General features: G+C 43.5%; 1 protein-coding gene across 3 annotated transcripts in view; it reads right to left on the reverse strand.

The window, feature by feature from the left end:
- Nucleotides 1–9,241, reverse strand: part of RNF8 (ring finger protein 8) — a 34,971-nt gene extending 25,730 nt beyond the window's left edge. The window contains exons 1-2 of one of the 3 annotated variants that reach the window (XM_039235296.1): nucleotides 8,979–9,241; nucleotides 1,279–1,407 (exon numbers count right to left, since the gene is read on the reverse strand). In XM_039235296.1, the coding sequence (XP_039091227.1) occupies nucleotides 1,279–1,407; nucleotides 8,979–9,089 (240 nt within the window). In that variant the 5' untranslated portion in view covers nucleotides 9,090–9,241. The remainder of the gene's footprint in view (nucleotides 1–1,278; nucleotides 1,408–8,978) is intronic. The other 2 variants (XM_039235295.1, XM_039235297.1) reach the window with 2 other exon arrangements.
- Between the last annotated feature and the right edge of the window lie 11,806 nt (nucleotides 9,242–21,047).

The raw sequence follows: 21,047 nt of genomic DNA on the forward strand, positions 1-21,047 counted from the left end.
ATGGGTTCAGAGAGCTTCTGGGTTGGGGACTATACGGAGGTATTGAGGGATTGGAACACCCACATAAGACATGAAAGCTTTGTGCCCTTTCCCGCATACCTTGCGCTGCACATCTCTTCTGCCTGGGTGTTTATCTGAATCCCTTAGCATATCCTTTCTTAATAAAATGCTAAACTTAAGTAAATGTTTCCCTGAGTTCTATGACCCACTCTAGCTAACTAATCAAATCCAAAGGGGAAGGAAGTCATTGGTTCCAGCTGGTAAGAAGTACAAGTAAACAACCTGGATTTGTGACTGGCATCTGGAGTCCAAGGAAGGGGTCCTTGGAGCCTCCAATCTATAGCTGTTGGTCAGGAGCATAGGGGTTAACCTATGCAATCTGATGCTATCAGAACTGAGTTGAGTAGGAAGTAGGATGCCAAGCTGGTGTCCCAAGCACTGCTTGTTAGTATGAGGGTAACTATGCACACACCTCAGAATTGGTCTCAGGACCATTGAATACCCTTCTTTCTAACAGGTGTTTTTACAATCCTTTCAACCAGAGCAATGTAAGATGGCATCTGAAGACATTTCATACTTCCTAATTCCTTAGCTATCAACATTAGAATTTCTCTCACGGCACAATCTCTAGTTTCACCGTATCTCTGGGTGCTTGTATATCTGCACTTTAGGCGCTTCCAAATTGCTGGGCTTTACACACTATTTTACCTCCCTTAGTATTCCCACCATACCAATGATTTTCAAATTTATTCAGAGGAGATCTTCCTCAAAACGCAGTATGTAAAACAGATTAAAAAAGGGATGGGAGGTGTTTGCTGTGATTGAAAGGAATAGGGAAGGGAAGGAGCTAAATCCAGTCAGCTCAACTCCCTCCTCCTCCCAGTGCTCTGAACCGTAGGTGTACTTCAGAATATTCATCAGATTTCCATAGGCCCAATATTCTCTGGGCCTATGACCCACAAAGGCCAATTCCCTCAGTAACTTAGTCTAGTTTCCAGAGCAGGAGCTACCGTCCCAATTCAGGTGTTCCCTTCAAAGTAACATACTTTCATTCAAGTCTTAGAAATTATTTGGGTATAATCTAACCTCTGGCAGCATACAGAAACAACTGTATCTAGGGAAGACACCTGCATGGCTGGGGAGAAGATATTACTTTTGAATGAACCTTTTAACTTTGTATCATGTATTACTTATGCAAAAAAAAAAAAAAATTAAAAAAAGGAATTTAAAAATAAACACAAATTCAGTAAGTCATTAGGCATCTATAGATTCCTGTACCTTGTTGTCCATAATTGTCCACTGGCCCTCGACATTCTGCTTCAAAACACAGTGGTTTCGGGAAATCATCAGAGGGCAGATTTTTGATACCAGTTGGTACGTGACACCAAATCCTCGCCCTATAGTCACCTAGGAAGACAACAATGTAAGAGACATAATGAGTCACTCTGCTGAACAGGGAGGTCCTTTACAATCTTGTCAACCAGCAATGTGCACGTGTCCTGACTTATGAAACTAGATTCTCGTGAAACCCAAACCCCATCAGCTGTCTCCTTCAGTTACCATGGGAGCTTCCAGGTAGAAAAAAAGCAAGAAGTTCTGACAAGAAGAGATAGCTGAATGAAGTTAATCATGGAATGTCAGGGTTGGGAGGACCCTGAAAGGTCATGAGATGGGGGGAAACCTTTCCACACACTCTCATCAATTACTTTTAAACACTGCCAAGAACTACAGCATCTATACAAGACAGCTGCTCCAGTTTTTTAATAGCCCTGACTCGGCAACTTTCTCCCTATAAATTCCATCCTTTGGCCCTGGCTCTGCCCTGAGCGCCACGAAAAAAATTTCCCATCCTCCTTCCACTTGACAGCCATAAAGAACCTACCTACTCTTTTCCTGGCCCCATGTTCCCAGTTACTTCAACCTAACTCCCATGGCATACGACTGAGTCTCTTTGCTATCCTAATAGATCTGTGAAGAGACTCCTGGTTTATTTTTATTCCTGGATGCCATATTAAAAAAATAGTTTTTGTAACACAGTCAAATGCAAGCCATCAGTTTCCCAGTTCTAGATATTATCACTGGGGCATATAAATTGCATTAGCTTCCACAGCCAATCTACCACACTGCCAATGTATCCTCAGGCTTAGGAATGATTAAATTTCTTGGCCTAACCCTCCCCCAAGAATTGCTATGCCAAGTCATGTCTCTTCTATCCTATACTTGACTAGTTGGTAAATTTGGATTCGAGTGCAGGACCTTACATTGATTCCTATTAAATTTCATCTTGTTAGTTCAACCTATCACATGAGCTTGTCAAGACCTTTCTGAATTTTTAATCTGCCATCAGACATACTCAATATCCCTTCCAGCTTTGACTCATCCACCAAACTGACATGAGACCCTCTCTACATTCATTTAAGGCACAGATAAAAATACTGAAACAGGATGTAGCCACAAAGGTAAAGCTCCCAGGAAAGCCTAGTAAACATTACACCACACACTCTGGCTATACCTTTAGCCAGTTGTAATTCAACCAAGTCTTTGCATCAAGTCCATATTTTCGATATATCTTATCCATGAGAGGACATCATGAGAGCCTCTCGAAAAGGTTGCAAAGAAGCCTCAATTCCCATCTATCACACTTTTCTGATAGACTAGTCTAGTTTATAATAACCCTGTCAAGGAAGCAAATTAAATTCTTCTGAGATTTAGATCTTAGAATCCCCTGCTGATTCTTCTTGGTGCACAAGCCACCTCTTTAATGACCTGTACCACAACCATAGCTGAGAACATTAAGCCAAATGGTTTGTGGTTTGGTATAAGCTACTCACTTTGCTCCTTTTTAAAATCTTTCAGAATCATGCCTGTCCTCCTCAGTCCTGCAAAGACCACCAGAACTCTCCGTGCCCCAATCTACCCTTCCCCTCAAACTCTCATCTCAGTAACTGACACTACTATCTGAGCAACTACTTATCTGCAAACTGAGGAGCTATCTTTGATTCTTCTCTGTCCCTCATCCTGACACTAAAATCATCAGCAAATTCTACTGGTTGTAATTCAAATATATTCTAAATCTGTTCATTTTGCTCTATCTCTATGCCCAATACCTTTGTCCAAACAACCTGGCCTCCACCAGTTAATGCTGTTCTTGTTCTTGCCCTGCACTCCCTGACTCAGACCAACTTCCTTCTTCACACAGCAGCTGGAGTGGTCATGTAAAAACTTAAACCAGATCATCTCCCTTCTTTTCAATCGACATTCATGATCCATACTCCCTTCCATAGCCTATAAGGCCTGAATATCCTAACCCCTCCACCTCTTTAGTCTTACCTCATACCAGACAGAAACACTCACCACTGCCTGAGGGTCTTTTCACCAGTCCCCTCTACTTGGAACACTTCTTCTCTGAGACATCTGCACGGGCTCCTTCTGTCTTCCAAGTTTCAGCTCCTCAAGGGCCTACCCCAATTACCCTAAAGTTGTTGCCTGCTCCCTGACCACTGCATTCTTTCATGGTGTTAGCATGCACGTGTCACAATCCAAAATTATCTTGTTTGCTTTACCCGTTTATTCCCCACCCCCCCCCCCTTACTAGAATATAAATTTCATGAGCAGGGACCTTATCTGTCTTGTGTACCACTGTGTTTCTGTACTTGGGACAGTGCTTAGTAAGTGTGACTGGACGAATAAAGAGCTATGCATCCTCCCAGAGTCTAGGATGACCATTTTTTAGCTCAGAAGTTGGAAACTCGGTTATTACCTCTGAAAACTATGAAGCAGCAGCCAGGAACTCTTACAATCTGACTTAAATTCTTTAGTTCTTTGAACACTTTGCCATAAATTCCATTTGTTATCCGAGTTCCTCAGAATTAACATATATGTCCTTCAAAAATGGAATGTTTAGGGGCACCTGGCTGGCTCAATCAGTAGAGCATGTGACTTTTTTTTTTTTTAAGTTTATTTATTTAGAGAGAGAAAACAAAAACAAAAACAAACAAATAAAAAACGAGCACATGTTAGTAGGGGAGGGGCAGAGGGAGAGGGAGAGAAAATCCCAAGCAGGCTTGGTGACCACACAGATCCAGGCATGGGGCTCGATTTCACAATCAAACCATGAGATCATGACCTGACCCAAAATCAAGAGTCGGACTCATAACTAACTGAGCCACCTAGGCACCGCTCAATCAGTAGAGCACGTGACTCTTGATCTCGGGGTTATGAGTTCAAGCCCCATGCTGGGTGTGGAGCTTATTTTGAAAAATTCATTAATTAAAAATGTTCTAAAAATGAAACGTTTAAAGGTTTATCTGTTATCCATATTCAGTAAGAATTTCCATGTAGGTAGCTTTATTTCTAATAAAGGAAGTATTCCATAGCCCATTTTAATACTTGTGGAGAACAGCCAGACTGTCATTGACAACTGCCTGGGTAAAGCATTACAGAAAAGGGAGGTGACTGGCTACTTTTTTGAAATAGCCTCCTACAGACTCTGAATCCAGGAACGTAAGGAACCACTCTTTTTTATCCTTCCCTTTACTGTATGGTCCTAGAATTTACCTTGTACACCACTGTTAAAGAGACTGTGTGGGGGCGCCTGAGGGGCTCAGTCGGTTGAGCATCCAACTTCAGCTCAGGTCATGATCTCAGGGTTCGTGGGTTCAAGCCCCGCATCAGGCTCTGTGCTGACAGCTAGCTCAGAGCCTGGAGCCTGTTTCGGATTCTGTGTCTCTTTCTCTCTCTGCCCCTCCTCCGCTCACAATATGTCTTACAGTAGTCTCTCAAAAATAAATAAATGTAAAAAGTTAAAAAAAAAAAAAAAACAGTCTGTGTGAGGGATATTCCAGCACCATTTGCAGATGAAAGTAAACTTCTCGTGGGAACTGAGTGCCAATAAACCACTGGTACATATGCTGGGGTTGTTTCTATTTACAATAATTTTGCAATCCTTACCCACTTTCAAGGCTATCCCATTCCTCCTGGGCATGGCTCCTATTGTTTCCCAAATGGCCAGCAAATACTGTAGAACCATCCTTTCCCTTAGTTCAACCCCCTTAACCCAAAAAGCTTCCTGAAAACCTAATTTGTTTTTCCACCAAACTCTCTGGATTGATTTAGGAAGTTTAAGGACAGTGCTTGGCTAGATCAGTTGGTGGAACATGCAACTCTTGATCTCGGGGTCCTGAGTTTGAGCCCCATGTTAGGTACAGAGATTGCTTTAAAAAACAAAAACAGGGGCACCTGGGTGGCTCAGTCAGTTAAGCTTCCGACTTTTTTTTTTTAATAGTTTATTGTCAAGTTGGTTTCCATATAACAGCTAGTGCTCATCCCCACAAGGGCCCTCCTCCATGCCCATCACCCCCCTTCCCCACCCCATTCTGCCCTCAGTTTGTTCTTGGCATTAAAGAGTCTCTCATGGTTTGCCTCCCTCCCTCTCCCCCAGTATTTTTCCCATTCTTCTCCCCATGGTCCTCTGTTAAGTTCCTCCTAATCCTCCTATACGTGCAAACATATGGTATATGTCCTTCTCTGCCTGACTTATTTCGCTCAGCATAACACCCTCAAGGTCCATCCATGTTGCTACACATGGCCAGATTTCATTCTTTCTCATTGCCATGTAGTATTCCATGGTATAGATAAACCACATCTTCTTGATCTATTCAACAGTTGATGGACATATTTTGGCTATTGTTGAGAGTGCTGCTATGAACATTGGGGTACATGTGCCCCTATGCATCAGCACTCTTGTATCCCTTGGGTAAATTCCTAGCAGTGCTATTGCTGGGTCATAGGGGAGTCCTACTATTAATTTTTTGAGGAATTTCCACACTCTTTTCCAGGGGGGCTGAACCAGTTTACATTCCCACCAACAGTGTAGGAGGGCGCCCATTTTTCCACATCCTCACCAGCATCTAGAGTCCTCTGATTTGCTCATTTTAGCCACTCTGACCAGTGTGAGGTGGTATCTCAGTGTGGTTTTGATTTGTATTTCCCTGATGAGGAGGGACGCTGAGCATCATTTCCTGTGTCTGTTGGCCATCTGGATGTCCTCTTTGGAGAAGTGTCTGTTCATATCTTCTGCCCATTTCTTCACTGGATTGTTTGCTTTTCAGCTGTGGAGTTTGGTGAGTTCCTTATAGATTTTGGATACTAGCCCTTTATCTGATATGTCATTTGCAACTATCTTTTCCCATTCTGTCGGTTGCCTATTAGTTTTATTGATTGTTTCCTTCGCCGTGCAGAAGCTTTTAATCTTGATAAGGTCCCAATAGTTCATTTTTGCTCTTGATTCCCTTGTCTTTGGGGATGTGTCAAGTAAGAAATTGCTGCAGATGAGGTCAAGGAGGTTGTTTCCTGCTTTCTCCTCTAGGGTTTTGACGGTTTCCTGTCTCACATTCAGGTCCTTTATCCATTTTGAGTTTATTATTGTGTATGGTGTGAGAAAATGATCTAGTTTCATTCTTCTGCATGTTGCTGTCTAGCTCTCCCAGCACCATCTGTTAAAGAGGCTGTCTTTTTCCCATTGGATACTCTTTCCTGCTTTGTCAAAGATTAGTTGGTTGTACATTTTTGGGTCCAAATCTGAGTTCTCTATTCCATTCCATTGGTCTATGTGTCTGTTTTTGTGCCAATACCATACTGTCTTGATAATTACAAGCTTCTGACTCTTTTGATTTCTGCTCAGGTCATGATCTCCTGGTTCGTGAGATCACCCCCTGCACCTGGCTCTGCACTGACAGCTCAGAGCCTGCTTAGGATTCTCTCTCTCTCTCTCTCTCTCTCTCTCTCAAAATAAGTAAATAAACATTAAAAAACAAAAGCAAACAAAAGGCCTCTTTAAAAAAAAAAGAAGTTTAAGGACACCCAGTCAGATAATTTACTACTGTGTTCCATTCAGTGAAATAAGAGGAATCTTGTTTTATTGTTTTTTCTGGGATATCGAAGATGTCAGGAGGAACTGGTAAGGCAGGAAACTACCTCTGTTATAACGAAATGCTATCAGCACACTTAAATCTTGTGCATGCCACACACCACTTTGTGCTGTGGTTTGGGGGCCACTACAGTAAATCAGACTTCATCTCTTGCCTAGATTCAGACTTCTCTTCACACACACTGTAGGCTATGCTCCAACTACTTCCTAACACCTGCCTTGCAGACAGCCAGGCATGGCTGGTCTCTGGCACGCCCCTAGAGCAAGCTGGTCTTCCCACTGTGCCTTTACGTTCCACTATGGTTTGTATGGGTCTCTTCCCAAAGAAGTGGCCCAACAGAAAACTAACCAGTAGTTTAAAATACGTGTAGGTGCACTTTACAATTCCTCTTGCTTTTGCTGCAGCAGCTTTAATTATTTCTGCCCCCAGCTCCTACTCCCATTCCCAGTGCTACCAAGCTATTGAGAACCAAGGAATTAATCCTCAGAAACTGAATCAGAAAGAATATTAACATTTAACTAGCTTTATAAGGCTGTGCCTGAGTGTGATACACTTGCAGGGCTCACATTAAGTAACACATGTAAAAGCCCAAACCCAATACAAAATAAGGTGTAGCTACGATTATTCAGGTTGACATCTTCATTTGTTAACCTTCCCAACGGTAAGTGCTTTTGAGGAAAAGCCCTGCAGGGGAAGGAAGGTCAACGCTCAAGCTAAAAGAATATATGCCTCACATGGACTTTAGGCACTGATACCAGGATAGAAAAAGATTTGAGGGCAGAAGTGTCTTTCTGGTGTTCCTGAAATCACAGCACGCACGTAACCCTTTAAAACCTCCTAATCTAGCCAGTGAAGGCTGGTCCAGAACCCCTCCTCCGCCTGGAGGAACCTCGGTTCTAGGAGAGTACTAAATAATCCATGTCTTGGTAGTTGATTGGACAGCCTGGGAGGATGTCCTCAGACCGCTTCACAGACTTAAAACTGTGTTCCCCCGTTCAAGCAATAAACTCTCTAAGGTAAAAGTCGCTATTATTTGTCCCTCTCATAATACACGAAAACCCATAACTAATAAATATCTGGGAGACTGAACTGAGGCTATATAGCTTATAGAAAAAAAAAACTAATGAGCACACATAAGAGTCAGAAGACTTATCTTTCATACAAATTATTCTGTCATCACGGGCGGGTCCCGATCCAGCTCTCCTGCCCAAGCTGACGGAACCCTAACTCTCTCCGCCCCCTCTTCTACCACCGCACCCCAAAAGCCCCCACGTGGAAGCGTGCCTCATCTTTTCTGTTTTTCTTTTTTTGCACTTATGAGCGCACTAGAAAACATTACAAGCGGCCTCCTGAGGGGACAGCTCTTCGATGTCTGAATCCCTACCCACCCACCATCTGAGGGGGTACCACTCGCAGCACAGGGACTCACAGGATAATTGTAGACCCTCCCACAGGGTCAATTCACCTCAAGAGATGGAAAGGAAGGCGTTGTTACATCAAAGTTTAAGCATTTTAAGGGACGTGGCCCATAACTCGGCCGCTTTCAACATAAACTTGACAAAGTTCATGCTTTACTCGCTGCCCACACCCTCCCGCCCCCCGCCTCCCCGGACACGGCTCCGTGCAATCCACACGGGGGCGGTCCCAGTCCCCTCCCCAAACCCAGCCACCTCCTTCCCCCTTGAACCGGCCCCCCCAGTCGGCCCACACATCCTTCCACGCCCACCTCACGCCCAGCCCCGCCACCGGCTCCTCCCGGCAACAGCGACTTCAGCCCGAGGCCGCCCCGCAGGCCCCGGCCTCCCCGGAAGGGGCCATCTTTTCTTCGGCGCATTCCTACCTCCACCCAAACACCTCGCAGCTCGCCCCTCAACCGCCCGCGCCACAACCCCTTTCTCCTCTCCCTCGGGACGCCCCTCCTCATACCCCTCCCCTCTAGCCTGCTCCCAACTCCTCTTTTCCATTCGTCTCTCCCACCGGACGCCCCGGCTCCCTCCCGGCCCTCCTTCCTCAACCTCCTTCGCTATCCCAAGGACCCCTTCCTCTCACCTCGCTTCCGTCCTCCAGCAGCAGCCACTCAGCGTTCATGCCCACTCGCCGCAAGCACCAACTCCGGCCACCGGCGCGGTCTCCTGTGACCAACGAGCCGGGCTCCCCCATAGCCCACTCGACCCCGGGGTCGCGGTCAGCACAGAGCGAGACTCCCACCCGGGTTCCCGCCGCCTCTCAGCTTCGTCGCCGGCGCCATACCTAAACAACAGACAGAAGCAATCGCTACGCGCTCGTGATCGATGCGAACACCCGCCGGGGCTCAGCGCCCCGCCCGCCCAGCCAGCAAGCTCGAGTCACTGCGCCTGCGCAGGAACGAGGAGGGCGAGGAGGGCGCAGGTGCGAGGCTGTCTAGCCCCAGGTGGGGCGGGGTCGCCCTGGAGCTGCATTTCTGGCGCCACACCCGCTCCAGAACCACCAGCCCAGCAGTAGCCGCCCGTGACCGGAGCCTCCTACCCACTCCACTTTGCAATTTGTATTTTGCTTTATGACGAGTTTCATGATAGCTAAAAGTGTAAGCAACTTTTAAACAACTTGTGATCATTTTAAAATGTTAAGTCTGGTGGCACCTGGCTGGCTCAGTGTGTACAGTATGCGACTCTTGATCTCCGCGGTGAGTTCAAGCCCCATGTAGGTTGAAGAACTTACAAAGGAAGGAAGGAGGGAGAGAGGGAGGGAGGGAAGGAAGGAAGGAATTGAGTCGAGTCTGTTCCTAATGAGAATGTTTTCCATGACCTCCTTTTACTACTGATTTTTTCAAAACTTAACAGTAAACAAATCTACGAGGCAGAAATTAGTTACCTGAGACGTGAGAGAATTTGAGGGGTGATAGAAATGTTCCAGAAACGATTGTGATGATGATTGCACAGTTGTATATATTTAGTGAAACGTCATAGAAGCATTACATACACTTCCAATCGATGAATTTTATGGTATGTAAATTGTCCCCAATAAAGCTATGTTTTTTAAAAAAACACCACACACACACACACACACCCCTCAAATTCTTTCCTTTGATTTCTCCAGATTCTCCAGTATACTGTGGTAACTCTTGCCTGTAATGAGTACCTCTGTGATAACCCAACACCCCCTTTTGTCTTTTCCATTTGCCAATACGTGGTCAACAATTCTCTTAAATTCTGTCAGGGAAAAATGTATACTAAATGAATCCTACAAAGCACAACAGTAAAGGCTAACATTTATGGAGAACTAAGTGCCAAGTACTAAGCCAAGCACCCTACATACCTTATCTTACGTATTCCTCACAAACAATATGATGATAGTGGTTACAATTATAGTTCTTATTTTAAGGTTCATGAGAAAAGAGGCACAGAGAAGCTTAGCAATCCTCTCGAAATAACAAACGGTAGAGTAGAATGCCAATTCAGTTCTGTTTCCAGGACCTACGTTTTTAATCATGGTTGCAAACACAGCCTGGAGTTTTATCTGGGTGGCACTGTCAAGAATATTTGGCCTGTGAAGTCACAGAGAGTCAGGAAAGTTGGTGGGAGCCACAACTGCACTCGTGCAGACGCTCCCCTGAGCTCTGGATTCCATGCCTGCGGCGCCTCCATTCCACCTTAGCATTCTGCCCCAGGAACAGCAAGTGCATCTGAGGCCAGCCTGACATTTAGTCGGCATGTCTCCTTAGGCTCTTCTTGGCTGTAACAGTTTCTCAGACTTACCTTGTTTTTGATGACCTTGACAGTTTTTGAGGAGTACTGGCCAGGTATTTTGTAGAATGTCCCTAAACTAAGATTTGTCTGATGTTTTCGCATGCCTAGACTGGGGGTATAGGCTTCAGGGAGGAAGACCATAGAGTTAAATGTCATTCTCATCACATCATCCTGAGGGTACATGCTATCAACATGAATTATCACTATAGGTGTTAATCTTGATCATCTGGCTGAGATCATGTTTGTCAGGTCGCTCTTCTGCAAAGTTATTCTCTCTCCCCTTTTTCCATACTGTGCTTTCTGGAAGTCACTATACACAGCCTACACTTAAGGAGTGGGTGGCCCTGTTAGCTAAGCATCCAACTTCAGCTCAGGTCTTGATCTCACAGTTTGTGGGTTTGAGCCCTACATAGGCTCTGTGCTAATAGCTTGAAGCCTGGAGCCTGCTTCAGAATCTGTGTCTCCCTCTCTGTCTGCCCCCTCCCACTTGTTCTCTCTCTCTCTCTCTCTCTCTCTCTCTCTCTTTCTCTCTCTCTCAAAAATAAATAAATAGGGGCACCTGGGTAGCCTGCTTCAGAATCTGTGTCTCCATCCCTCTCTGCCCCGCCCCCAACTTGTTCTCCCCCCCCCAAAATAAATAAATAAATATTTATTTTATTAGGTGGCTCAGTCGGTTAAGCATCTGACTTCCTCTCAGGTTGTGATCTCGCAGTTCGTGAGTTCCAGCCCTGAGTCAGACTCTGTGCTGACAGCTCAGATCCTGGAGCCTACTTCAGATTCTGTGTCTCCCCTTCTCTCTGCCCCTCCCCCACTCACACTCTGTGTGTGTCTCTCTCTCAAAAATAAATAAAATTTTTTAAAATAAAAAAATAACATCTAAAATAAAAAGGAGTGGGAGTTATGCTCCACTTACATAAATGCTTATAATTCTTCTGCATGGGAGATTTGCCTCTTCTCCTCCATTTATTTATTGAATCATTTATTCCTATTGGTATGGGCTCATGCATACCTATTTTATACTTTGTGTTATAATCCAGTAGTACTTTATTTGTTACTCAGATTGTTCTTACTTTGGCTACATTGTCCCTTTGACATACTTCCATCATTGTGTTTTTGAGCACATCCTTACTTTTTAGCACAAGGTGCTCTAGACCTAGAATCAGCCATTTCTCCAAGGAGCCCTGCTTCCTTTTACTGGGAAATGGTGCCATAAACCAAGATCTGGGCACTAGGTGTGCTTGTTGCCATTGGAATGTTATTACTTCCAGGTTGTCTCAGCTGACAGGGAAGTAAATATTTGTATGAATATAACTCCTCTAGATCCACATAGCTATTAATGTTTATATGTATGCATTCATATTGTATGTATGTAGGTATGTATGTATGTAGTAATACATATATCCCCGTCTGTAAGTTAAACGTGTGCATACTAATGTCTTACAAATCTAAGGCATTACCACCTGGCACCTGGGTCATTCTAGTCATTCCCCCACTCTTGTTTATCTGCAACCTTCCACTCCCAAAATGCCATCCATTTACTTAATTTCCGTTAATCACGTCATTTCCAGTATACGTGTTCCAGTATTCCAGTATAGTGTTTTCAGGATTGTTAACCAATACACCCCTGGGAAACACTTTTATCAACTAGAGTACACTACCTATGAAGAAGTCTTTGGCTTTTAGTCTTACAGATTTCACTCATTTCCAGAGTTACTTGGATCAGTACCCTATTCCCCACCCGCTTCAAAGAGACTGTTTCATAGTTAGATTCTTTTGTCACAGTCTGAATTCTATCTGGGATCCCCTGACCTCCTACAATGATCTTTTTAAACTCATATACATTGAGGGACACCTTCATGGCTCAGTTGGTTGAGCGTCCAACTTGGGCTCAGGTCCTGATCTCGCGATTTGTGGGTCTGAGCCCCACGTCAGGCTTGCTGCTGTCAGTGGAGAGCCCACTTTGGATCCTCTGTCCCCTTCTCTATCTCTGCCCTTCCCTCACTCATGCACACACTCTCTCTCTCTCAATCTCAAAGATAAACACATTTAAAAAATAAAATAAAATTCATATACATTGAGGTCCACTTTCATAAAGTTTCATGAGTTTTGGCACATGCATAGTGTCATGTATTATAGTGTCCTAGAGAATAGTTTCATCACCCTATAAAGTCTCCTGTGCTTCCCCTTTTTGGCCCTCCCCAACCCCTGTACCTTGTTTGTTGCATTTAACAACATATCCTGATTGCTCCATAGCAGTATAGATCTCTATTGCTCCTTTCTCTTTACAGCTGTGTATCACTCCATTGTGCAGATGTACCATTGCTTCTTCAACCAGTCCTTGAATGATATATGGTTTGCCTCTTTCTAGTCTTCCATTATCACAAACACCCCGACAATGAATTAGGTACCACTTATGAGTACTAGATGCTTTTCACATAGTATCTTACTTAATCCTCACCACTGTCCTACAAGATAGCCCCCGGGACATTTAACAATATCTGGGAGCACTTTTTATTGTCATGACAGGGGCAGGGGTATACTGGCATATAGTGAGGGATGCCAGGGTTGCCACGAAACATCCTACAAATCACAGGACAGTCCACAACAAGCATTATCCAGTCCAAAATGCCAGTAGTGGTAAGGCCGAGAAGCCTTGCATTATACCCATCTCAAGAGGGGAAAATGGAGGGGAAAGAAAAGAGCAGGATGCAGAAAAGGAAGTTGGGTGTATCTGTGGATCTGACACCTGTCTCATTACATACACCGAATTTTGGTGAATCGAACTGAGCTGAGGAGTGTTAGAAGGAGTTGACAGTGGAGAGGCTTGGGAAGTAAGAAAGGAAAACAAGAAGAGGAAGATGCACAAGGCAAGAAGAAGGAAGGAAAAGGGAGGAAAGAAATATGGAAATGGGGCAGACTGTTTTCCAAGATGATTATAACATCTCCCATCCCACATACTCTTACAATGTGATATTGACACGCCTCACATTGGGAGATGGCATTAATCTTTCCTCCCCTGGAATCTAGATGGGCATGAGACACCAGCAAAACTGATGTTATGCCATAAAAGATAATACCGTTTCCACACGACCTTTTTGGGGATGCTCTTGGAAACCACTCACCAAAAGGAAGTGGAAAGAACAAACACATGAGGAGGCCACGTGTAGATGTTTTGGCAGATAGCTCCAATTGAGGTCCCCAGCTGATAACCAGCATCAACTGCTACACATGGGAATTAACCCCTAAATGACACCAGTCCCCAACAGTGAGTCAACCCTAGCCTTTGGGTCTTTCCAGCTGAGGCCCCAGACTTCATGGAATAGTGATCCCTGAATTGTCACTCCTATTGTATTGTACCCCACCTGAGTCCTGACCCACAGTCTGTGAACATAACACAATGGTTGTGTTAAACTACTTAGTTTTGTTATACAGCAATACGCAATACAGAACTAGAACAGGAAATGTGGGAGGGTCGGCTGGCCAGTCATTAGTTATCTGTTGCTATATTAGGGTAATACTAGCTACTGTAACATACAAACCCCAAGTTTCATTGGTTTAGCACAACAGAAGTTTCTTTCTTGCTCACATAATTCTTCAGTACAGTATTCCTGGTTTGTGGACAGCCTTTCATTAAATCATTCAGGATGGAGTGCCTGGGTGGCTCAGTCAGTTAAGTGTCCAACTTCGGGTCAGGTCATGATTTTGCGGTTCATGAGTTTAAGCCCCGCCTAGGGCTCTGTGCTGACTGCTTGGAGCCTGGAGTCTGTTTTGGATTCTGCGTCTCCCTCTCTCTCTTCACCTCCCCTGCTTGCATTCTGTCTCTCTCTCTCAAAAAGAAATAAACTTTTAAAAAGTTAAAAAAATAATTCAGGAACTCAGACCTCTTTCTTCTTCCTGTGGCTTCTCTATTCCCAAGAGCTTGGAGTGTTTGCATATACAAAGCAAAACAGAAGAAAGACAGAATGAAGAAGGCATACCTGCTTCTTAACTATCCGGTCCCCAAAGTTACATTCCCTCTGCTCATATTTTATTGGAGAGAACTGGTCACATGACCCTACCTAGACCCAAGAAAGGTTGGGAAATGTAATCCCTGATTGATGAGCCAGTTCCCAGAAACTATTCTATTCTGTGGAAAGTGGAGCATGAATTTTGATGGGCAGCTAGTTGTCTCTAAGGCAGACCTTAGAACTCAGGTTTATGAATTGAAATGATGATTGTAACAAAGCTTTCTCTTCCTCTTCCTTCCTCTCTCACATTTCCTTTCTTTTTATCTCCCTGGAATAGAGGTGGAATAGAAGGATGGAGTATAAATGATCATGTTTTGTCTATTCTGTGAATTTTGTGAAAGTTCAGCCCTTAATTCAGTGGGAACCTAGATGCTACTGTGGCATGGCAGTGAGATATGTGGAGTTTGGAGCCAAGTTGCCCAAGTTCCAATCTTAGTTCAGCTACTTACTGGATATGAGACCTTAGGCAAGTGACTTGACTTCTTCAAGCCTCCATTTCCCCATTTTTAAGACAAGGTGAGGATAACACCCAACTTATAGGATTGTTAGAGGGTTAATCTGGTGAATTCCTGTAAGATATTTTTGCTTGGTGCTAGTAAGTACCCAATAATCGTTAGCTACTATTGTAGAAGAATGGAGTGTTGTCTTTTGCAGAAGCCACCTCCTATAGGTATAAAGTCTATCTCCCTGTGCCTTCTCCGTGTTCTCTTGTCTAAGGGACATGGAAACAAGATGTTTCCCCTCTTTAAATTGGTTTATTATAAAGTTAGAAATCCCTTCAATTAATTTTAGGCTTCTATTACCCATCTCCAAGCAAGATAGGGTTTTTGTTTTTTTTTTTTTTTTAATGTCTAAAGCAAATAGTTCCCTCTGTGAGCAAGCGTGGTCCATTTTGGGGGCACAGCTCTGCCAATTGATTTAAAGCGTGGTTCCCCTGTGTGAGGTTCAATAAAGGTGAAGTGGAACTTTTTTTATTATGCTTTCAAAAGATTGAGCAGAGAAGAAAGGGGTCTTGATGTACATCTCAAGCAAAGTTCTGTGTTTCTCCTTCAGTCTCTGTAATCCTGAGATCACAGGTCAACTTTTCAATAGACTGCTGCATTTAGTCATCTTGGGGGTGGGGCAGGCAGTGACTACACAGATGGGTTTTCTAGGCTTGGAGGAATTCAGGGTGACTGGGGGGTTGGTAAAATCTCAGACGGAGTGATTCATCCTTTGTGTGTGTGTGCATGTGTGTATGTGATGGGGAGGTGCGGCTAATGGCTCCACATTCTCATTCACTCTACCTTTTCTCTTACTCATTTATTCTACTATTTTTTCTCTGCCCATCCCAAATGTAAGACTGTATGCTGAAGGAATCAGGGAACCATGTCTTTTTTTTCTTGAAAGGGAAATGTTTTAGAAAACCAGAAGTAGGTGAGGAAAGAAAAAGGAACCATCTGCTTTGGATAGCTTGTGTATCAACTGCTATTTTATGTAAACATAGAGTTTTAAGTATAGGGTCTGTAAGATATTTCTGACACCTTTAATCAAGTTTATTATATTTTGGAAGTGCTTATAATGACTCATCAAGTTTACTGTATTCTGGAGGTATTGTAATCAGGAATTCAGGTGGATGTTTTAGAGGTTCTTAAAAGTAGTACTATGGGAAACCACCACATTCTTTTCTGGTTGGGGCTCTGGCTGTTTCTTTAAACATCTGCATCCTTTAACTTGCCAAGGATCAGTATCCATTTCAAATATTTATTACCCTTCTGATTTTACTGAGGAGGAGAGAGGAAAGGAGGAGGTAGGTGAGAGGCAGGGAAAGAAGGCAGTGGAGTCAGGTATCAATAATTACTACCTCATTTTCTTCTCCTGACATACTTGGCTTCAGGCTGTTTATTTTGCAAGTAATACATGGTATCAGGTGCCTAATATAAAATAGGCTTGGGGTGACTTACAAGTGAATCCTATCATTCTGAGTTGGCTATATTTGGACTACAAAAAAAAAAAAACCCAAAAAACAAAAATCCCTAATTCAAATCACCTTAGTCTAGGGTTGGGGAAAGGGGGAAGAGAGTGGAAATGCTTCTCACATGGAGAACCTTGAGTTCTATAATCCAAGGTTATAATGCAATTCTCATCACATTTTTTTGACTTAACAAATTCACTGCATTATCAGCTGTGGCATTTATTATTCAGGACTTGTGGAAACGTGCTTATTTCAGCCAGAAGCAGGTTTATTTCTTCCATTTCAGTAATAACACGCAGAGCTGTGTTTTTCCAACTCAAGTTAACACTCAGTAATGAGTCTTGACTAGCATTTAAAAATTTTTTTAATGTTTATTCATTTTAATTTTTTAAAAATTTATTTTTGAGAGGTAGAACATGAGTGGGGGAACATGACAGACACACACACACACACACAGAATCCAAAGCAGGCTCCAGGCTCTGAGCTGTAAGCACAGAGTCCAACGCGGGACTCAAATCCAAGAACCCTGAGATCATGACCTGAGCTGTAGTCAGAGGCTCAACCGACTGAGCCACTCAGGCACCCCAGTGTTTTCTCATTTTTGAGAGAGGAAGAGAGAGACACAGTGTGAATGGAGGAGGGACAGAGAGAGAGGGAGACACAGAATCTGAAGAAGGCTCCGGCCTTTGAGCTATCAGCACAGAGCCTGATAGGACTCAAACTCAAGAACCGTGACATCATGACCTGAGCCGGAGTCGGACGCTTAACTGACTGAGCCACCGAGGTGCCCCTAGCATTTTTAAAAAATGGAATAAAACAGGTCACAGACCATCATGCATAGGAATGATACATACTGTTTGTGAAATGTTTGTTGTTCATATTTATGTATGTGTCTGTGTCTGTGTCCTGGGCTCAATGTAAAATGTGTTTTTTACTGTAGGTTATGGTCAAAAACAGTTGGAGGATTTCTGGTGACAGACAAGGGGTAAGCCCGCTACAGTCTCTCTCTGCTGCTAATTAAGACTAAAAATTATGGACAAACTAGCACTGAGAACTCTGTAAAGTAAACAAGCAGGGAAATCAGGGAGGGAGTCAAAGCTTGAAGAAGCTATCTGTAGAGGGTGAGTTTCTCAAAAAATTTCCATCTTGGGGCACCTGGGTGGCTCAGTAGGTTAAGTGACTGATTTTGGCTCATGATCTCATGGTTTGTGAGCTCGGGCCCGTGTTGGGCTCTGTGTTGACTGCTCAGAGCTGGAAGCCTGCTTGGGGTTCTGTGTCTCCCTTTATCTTTGCCCCTCCCACCCATGCTGTCCCTCTCTCTTAAAAATACACATTAAAAATTTTTTTTTTCCATATTTACTTTCACAGCTTTGACTTGAGAGTAGGTCCCAGTTAAGTGGCTTTCCGGAAGCACTGGCAGTAAAAAATGAGGGAAACCCAAAAGAAAACAACTCCTGTTTCTTCCACTCTACTCACACTTTTGACACCAAATGTGTGGGGTTTTGTTGTTGTTTGCCACATCAACCAATTCTCCAACTCTCTGAATGCCAACAGGATGTCCTACAACTCAATTCTGACACTACCTGGAGCTAGCACAGACCTCACAGGTTAAGGGCTCCATCCCAAAAGACTGTCCCTACTTCAGGTGCCAGTCATATGCCTCAGGTTGTCACTTGTGTATTTACCAAGTGGCTACAAATGAGGGGGTTCCCATAACCCCTTCTTCAGGTTTGATGATTTGTCACAATGGCTCACAGGACTCAGAGAAGCACCAGACTATTTGCTGGTCTATTACAAAGGAACAGCCAGATGAAGACGTATGTACGGGGAGATCTGGAGGGTCCTGAGCACAGGTGCTTCTGTCCCTGTGGAGTTGGGACATGTCACTCTTCCTGGCACATGGATGCGTTCAGCAGCCCAGAAGCTCTGTGAACCTCTTTGGTAAGGCTTTTTAAAGGAGGTTTCATCATGTAGTCATATTGATTAATAACTCAATCTCCAGGCCCTTTCCCTTCCCCAAAGGGGCTGAAAGTTGGAAGATTACAGTCATGGCTTGGTCTTTCTGGTGACCAGCCCCCCATTTTGAAGCTATCCAGGAGTTCACCATGAGTCACCTCAAAATATAACATGAACAAAAGATGCTCCTATCACTCAGGCAATTCCAAGGGTTTTAGCAGCTCTGTGTCAGGGACTGGGGGCAGAGACCAAATATATATTTATTATATCCCAAACCACATCTCTCTGACCAGAGGACTTGGTTAAGGGGTCTCTGTGAGCCAGAGAGTGTGGGGGGAATTACAATTACTTTTTTCTCTCATCTGGACCTGTCCCAAGGGCAGGACTCAGTTGTGCAGCAATGTGGCACTAGTGGGAGCAGCAGAAAATTCAAGAGAACACTGTCATTCTGGCTGACTAGGAAACAGAGCACTGGTAAGCAAGAAAGCACAAGGGGAAATCCCAGAAAGAAGCCAGCTAGAGAGGGGAACCCAATTCTGTGTACAAGTCCTGCATGGTCAAAACAAACCCAAAGCAGCACAGCAAAGCCTATGAAAAACTGAAATGACACTAGAACAATGACCCTCAGAAGATGAGAGAGAACTTGCAGTTTAAACCTAACTGGGTTGCCTGCTAAAACAAAACAAAATGAAGTCAGTGCTTTCTAGAGCAGAGATCAGCAAACTTTTTCTATAAAAGGCCAGACAATCTATCACAAAGACTCAACTCTACTATTGCAGTGTCAAAGCAGCCAAAGACAAGATGTAATGCATAAGTATTGCTGTGTTTCAATAAAACTTTCTTTATAAAAAAAGGAAGAGGGTTGGATTTGGCCCACAGGCCATAGTTTGCTGACCCTTGCTCTAGGAGATTTTAGTAAGACCAAGACTCTTACACATAATATTCAAAATGTCCAGGATATGGTCCAAAATTACTCAACATTCTAAGGACTAGGGAAAGGTGATCAAGTTTTATGAAGACAATTGAAAGATGTCAACCCCAAGATGACATAGATGTTGGAAATGCTGGACAAAAATGTAAAACAGATATTACAACTGTGTTCCATGAGGTAAAAGTAAACACACTTGAAATGAAGGGGAAAAACAGAAGTTTCAGGAGAGAAACAGAAACTATTAAAAAAATCAAATGGAAATATTAGAACAAAAACCCGCAATATCTGAAATAAAAATTCACAGGGCACCTGGGTGGCTCAGTCTGTTAAGCGTCTGACTCCTGATTTTGGCTCAGGTCATGATCTCACAGTTTGTAAGTTCAAGCCCTGCATCAGGATCTGTGCTGATCATGCAGAGCCTGCTTGGAATTATCTCTGGCCCTCCTTTCCGCACCCCCCCTCCTTAAAATAAATTAATAAACTTTAAAGAAAATTTACTGTATGGGCTCGGGACGCCTGGGTGGCTCAGTTGGTTGAGTGTCTGACTTCAGCTCAGGTCATGATCTCCCAGTTTATGGGTTCAAGCTTTGCATCAGGTTCACTGTCGTCAGTGCAGAGCCTGCTTTAGATTCTCTGTTCCCACCCGTTTCTCTGCCCCTCCCCCAATCATGCTTTCTTTCAAAAATGAATAAACTTTAAAAAAATTTTTTACTGTATGGCTTAATAGTAGATTGGAGATGACAGAAAAGGAGTCAAGGGACTTAAAGATAGACAAAAAGAAAGTTCTTAATCTGAAGAAAATGGAGAAAAAGTGAAAAAAAAACCAAACCAGAATCTGAGGAAGTATGGGTGCAACATTCACATCATTAGAGTCCCAAGGGAGGAGTGAGATTGGTGCAGAAAAATACATTTATATTTCAAGAATAATAGGTGAGGGTTTCTCAAATTTGGTGAAAGACATAGAATTATAGACTCAAGGAACTCAATTCCCAAACAGGACAAATGCAACAAAATAAAGCAAAACCAAACAAAAAAACACCCAAAATTCCAAAAACAAAAAGAACCCCAAAACAATCCACATTCAGATACGCTATCAAATTTGTGAAACCCAAAGGAAAAAAAATGTTAGAAGCAGCCTGAGAAAAAACATGGTGGTTCCTCAGAATACCAAAAACAGAATTACCACATGGTCCAGCAATTCTGCTTATGGGTTTATATCCCCAAAGAACTGAAGGCAAGATCTCTAATTTTTACACACCTGTGTTCACAGCAGCATTCTCAAAAGCCAAAAAATGGATGGAAACAAAGTATGGTGTGTGTGTGTGTGTGTGTGTGCGCGCGCGCACGCGCGTTGGAATATTATTCAGCCTTAAAAAAGGAAGGATATTCTGATACATGCTACAACATCGATGAACCTTGAGGACATTACACGAAGTGAAATAAGTCCATCAAGAAACCCCAAATATTGTATTGTCCCACTTACACGTTACCTGGAGTAGTCTGTCTCTCTGGAGACAGAGAAAGTGGGGTGGTGGTTGCCAGCAG

This window comes from Hyaena hyaena, unplaced genomic scaffold, assembly GCF_003009895.1.
Source record: "Hyaena hyaena isolate Hyena2069 unplaced genomic scaffold, ASM300989v1 scaffold_96, whole genome shotgun sequence".
Taxonomy (NCBI): domain Eukaryota; kingdom Metazoa; phylum Chordata; class Mammalia; order Carnivora; family Hyaenidae; genus Hyaena; species Hyaena hyaena.